At 61.9% G+C, this 4,367-nt stretch overlaps 1 protein-coding gene across 3 annotated transcripts in view; it reads left to right on the forward strand.

Moving 5' to 3' along the window:
• The window catches only part of STRIP1 (striatin interacting protein 1), a 17,063-nt gene that overhangs the window by 10,399 nt on the left and 2,297 nt on the right, over window positions 1-4,367 (forward strand). For all 3 annotated transcript variants that reach the window (XM_017821459.1, XM_017821457.1, XM_017821458.1), the window contains exons 10-19: window positions 379-596; window positions 831-896; window positions 1,236-1,299; window positions 1,858-1,929; window positions 2,082-2,156; window positions 2,273-2,370; window positions 2,713-2,839; window positions 2,934-3,034; window positions 3,266-3,332; window positions 3,949-4,053. In XM_017821459.1, the coding sequence (XP_017676948.1) occupies window positions 379-596; window positions 831-896; window positions 1,236-1,299; window positions 1,858-1,929; window positions 2,082-2,156; window positions 2,273-2,370; window positions 2,713-2,839; window positions 2,934-3,034; window positions 3,266-3,332; window positions 3,949-4,053 (993 nt within the window). The remainder of the gene's footprint in view (window positions 1-378; window positions 597-830; window positions 897-1,235; window positions 1,300-1,857; window positions 1,930-2,081; window positions 2,157-2,272; window positions 2,371-2,712; window positions 2,840-2,933; window positions 3,035-3,265; window positions 3,333-3,948; window positions 4,054-4,367) is intronic.

Consider the following 4,367-nt stretch of genomic DNA (forward strand, 5'->3'; position numbering starts at 1 on the left):
CATCAGTGAAGGCATGGTGACATCACTGAGGGCATGGTGACATCACTGAGGGCATGGTGACATCACCGAGGGCATGATGACATCACCGAGGGCATGGTGACATCACTGAGGGCATGGTGACATCACCGAGGGCATGGTGACATCACTGAGGGCATGGTGACATCATCGAGGGGATGGTGACATCACTGAGGGCATGGTGACATCACCAAGGGCATGATGACATCACCGAGGGCATGGTGACATCACCGAGGGCATGGTGACATCACTGAGGGCATGGTGACGTCATCGAGGGGATGGTGACGTGACCGAGGTCTCTTCCAGGGGCTGGGCACTGCCCTTGGAGCAGGCACATTCCCTGGATGCTCTGCCCCCCCACAGGCCCTCATCAAGCAGGACAACCTGGACGCCTTCAACGAGCGCGATCCCTACAAAGCCGACGACTCCCGGGAGGAGGAGGAGGAGAACGACGATGACAACAGCCTGGAGGGGGAGACCTTCCCCCTGGAGCGGGATGAAGTGATGCCCCCCCCCACCCAGCACCCCCCCAGCGAGCGCATCACCTGCCCCAAGGGGCTGCCCTGGGCCCCCAAGGTCCGGTGAGTCCGGGGGGAGCCAGGTGGGGCTGGAACGGGGTCGGGAAGAGAGGCTGAATGTTGGGAATCTCAGCAGGGATGGAGGAAGGGGTTGGGGGCGGGGTGATCACTTGGGTGGCTGTTTTTTGGGGGGTGGGCTGGGCATCATCCCTTTGTCAGGCTTTTCCCTGGGGCTGGAGCTGTGACATTCCAAGAGGGATGGGAAGATGTGACTCTGACCTTCCCCCTTGGCTGCAGGGAGAAGGACATTGAGATGTTCCTGGAGTCCAGCAGGAGCAAATTCATCGGATACACCTTGGGCAGGTGGGGCCAGGGCCAGCCGGGGGGGGACAGTTTGAGGAGCATGGGGAGAGGCCAGTTTGGAGGGGCTGGGGGAGAGGTCAGTTCTGGGGCTGCTCTTGCCTCCGTGTAGCAGCAGAAAAGTCCTGGGGTCGCTGGCTCATGGTCCCTTCCCCACCCCTGGGGGTCCCTTCTTCACCCCTGGGGGTTCCTGTCCCACCCCTGGGAGTCCCTTCCCCACCCCTGGGGGTCCCTGTCCCTGGGAGTCCCTTCCCCACCCCTGGGGGTCCCTGTCCCTGGGGGTCCCTTCCCCTCCCCTGGGTGCCCAGCTCTGCTCCCAACCTGGCTCTGTCCCTCCCGCAGTGACACCAACACGGTGGTGGGTCTGCCCCGGCCCATCCACGAGAGCATCCGCACCCTGAAGCTGGTGAGTCCATCCAGGAATTCCTGCAGTCCCTTCCCCAGCCCCTGCTCCCAGCACAGCTCAGGAGAGGGTTTTCCTGAGCCACCTCCCCCTTCCTCAGCCATGTGGTGGGAGCAGCCTGAAGTTCTCATCCCATCCCTGCTCTCCCAGGCTGTTCAAGCCCCTTCCTTAGGGGGCTGCATCCCATTCTTCTTCCCATCCAGCGGGGCTTCATCCCTTCCTTAGGGGACTTCTTCACTTCCATAGGGGCTTTATCCCTTTCTTGAGGGGCTTCATCCCTTCCTTAGGGGGCTTCATCCCTTCCTTGGGGAGCTTTATCCCTTCCTTAGGGGGCTTCATCCCTTCCTTGGGGAGTTTTATCCCTTTCTGAGGGGTTTTATCCCTTTCTTAGGGGCTTTATTCCTTCTTGTCTTCCTTTGCTCCTGGGATTGTCCATAGCTGAGTCCAGCAGCTCCCACCCTGCCCATGAACATGGGCCACCCTTGGGACAGGGATCCAGGAGGGGTATTATGGGATGGTGGGAGCTGGGGGGGCTGTGCTGACCCCCCTGTCCCCCTGCAGCACAAGTACACGTCCATTGCTGAGGTCCAGGTGCACATGGAAGATGAATTCCTGCGCTCCCCACTGTCTGGAGTGAGTGTGGGATGGGATGGCATGGGATGGGATGTTTGCTCTGCTGGGGAGGGGTTTCTCTGGGCTGAGGGTCTCCAGCCCTTGGGATCATATCCCAGGGTCAGGGCACTGGTGGAGGCTCCTGGGATGAGGTTTTCTGGTCTCTTCCCCAGGGGGAAGAGGAAGTGGAGCAAGTCCCTGCTGAGATCCTGTACCAGGGCCTGCTGCCCAGCCTGCCCCAGTACATGGTGAGCTGGGAGTACTGGGATCAGTGCCCCGTCCCTTTCCAGTGGTGCCTCCCAGGTTTATATCCCTGTTCCTGCCCCCTGCCCCCATCCCCTCTCCATCTCTCCCTGCTCCCCAGATTGCTCTCCTGAAGATCCTCCTGGCTGCAGCCCCCACCTCCAAAGCCAAGACAGACTCCATCAACATCCTGGCAGACGTGCTGCCGGAGGAGATGCCGTGAGTGCCCCGGAGCAGAGGGCTGGGATGGGGTGGGAAGGGAAGGGAGAGGGGGACAGGAGGAACCAGGAAGGGTTTGGGTTGGGACTCCCTGGGTGATGTGACCCTGCCCTGCTGCAGGAGCATGGAATCATGGAATGGTTTGGGTGGGAAGGGACCTTAAAGCCCATTCCACCCCACAGGCAGGGCCACCTTCCACTATCCCAGGCTGCTTCAAGCCCCGTCCAACCTGGCTTTGAACACTTCCAGGGATGGGGCAGCCACAGCTTCTCGGGGAATTCCCTCCCAGCCCCTCCCCCCCTCCCGAGAAGCAGTTCCTGCAGTGCCCCCCTGTGCCCCCAGGACCACGGTGCTGCAGAGCATGAAACTGGGCGTGGACGTCAACCGGCACAAGGAGATCATCGTCAAGGCCATCTCTGCCGTGCTGCTGCTCCTGCTCAAGCACTTCAAGCTCAACCACATCTACCAGGTGAGGTGGTCTGGGGTCCTCCCACCCCCCGGGGGGGATTTGGGCACGGGCAGGACCCCCCTGGTCCCCATTCACCTGCTTTTCCCCTCCCCAGTTCGAGTACATGGCCCAGCACCTGGTCTTTGCCAACTGCATCCCGCTCATCCTTAAGTTCTTCAACCAGAACATCATGTCCTACATCACTGCCAAGAACAGGTGGGGGGGCTGCTCCCCTGCATCCCTGTGAGCTGTGGGAAGGGGACCCTGCTTCTCTCCCCTCTGGAGCCCCTCCCTGGGCACAGGCACGGTGGGAAGTGCCCACCACGGAGAGGTGGAGTCTCCAGTGGGTGGGAGGTGGGGTCTGCATTGCCCCCCAGGCCAGGGGGGTGTGGGAGGGATCAGTGGGGGCTATGGGGGATCAGCATGACCCCCCTCTCCTTCCTGCAGCATCTCTGTGCTGGACTATCCCTACTGTGTGGTGCACGAGCTGCCGGAGCTGACGGCCGAGAGCCTGGTGAGTCCGGCTGTGCCAGTGCTGGGGTGCTCCCCGGGGGAAATGGGGGCTCCCCCACCCAGCCCTGGCACCCTCTCCATGCTCCTGGGGCTTCTGGGGAGTACAGCACATCTCTGCTGGGGTCACTTCTGGGCCCCTCAGGACAAGAAGGATATTGAGGGGCTGGAGCATGTCCAGGGAATGGAACAGAGCTGGGGAAGGGGCTGGAGCAGCAGGAGAACTGAGGGAGCTGGGGGGGCTCATCCTGGAGAAAAGGAGGCTCAGGGGGGACCTTCTGGCTCTGCAACCCCCTGACAGGAGGGGGGAGCTGAGAGGGGGGTCAGGCTCTGCTCCCAGGGAACAAGGGTGATCAGGCCTTGGAAGGGGCTGCCCAGGTGGAGTCCCCATTCCTGGAGGTGTCCAAAAATCTGTGGATGTGGCACCTGGGGACATGGTCAGTGGTGGCCTTGGCAGTGCTGAGGGATGGTTGGACTTGGTGGTCTGGGAGGGCTTTTCCAACCTTACGAATTCCATGACTGGGTGATTCCATGCCTGCATACTCTTTGGACAAGCCCAGCCCAGCCTCTCCCCATCCCTGCTCCCTTCCCTTGCCTGACCCTGCCCGTCCTCCCCGCAGGAGGCCGGAGACAACAACCAGTTCTGCTGGAGGAACCTCTTCTCCTGCATCAACCTCCTGCGCATCCTGAACAAACTGACCAAGTGGAAGCATTCCCGCACCATGGTGAGGGCTGGCAATGTTCTGGAGCTCAGCCTGGCTGGACTGGGATCTCACTGAGGGCCTGGGCTGTGGGAACACCCTGTGGCAACCCAGCCCTCGGTGGGCGAGTGAGGGGGGAAGGGGTTGACACAGGACCCCATCCTATCCCATGCCATCCCATCCTACCCCATCCCTGTTCCACCCTATCCCTGTCCCATCCCACCCCACTGAATCCCCACCCCATCCCTGTCCCTCCATCCCACTCCACCCCATCCCACCCCACTGAATCCCCACCCCATCCCTGTCCCTCCATCCCACTCCACCCCATCCCACCCCAC

This window comes from Lepidothrix coronata, unplaced genomic scaffold (assembly GCF_001604755.1).
Source record: "Lepidothrix coronata isolate B3197 unplaced genomic scaffold, Lepidothrix_coronata-1.0 Scaffold90, whole genome shotgun sequence".
NCBI classification, from domain to species: domain Eukaryota; kingdom Metazoa; phylum Chordata; class Aves; order Passeriformes; family Pipridae; genus Lepidothrix; species Lepidothrix coronata.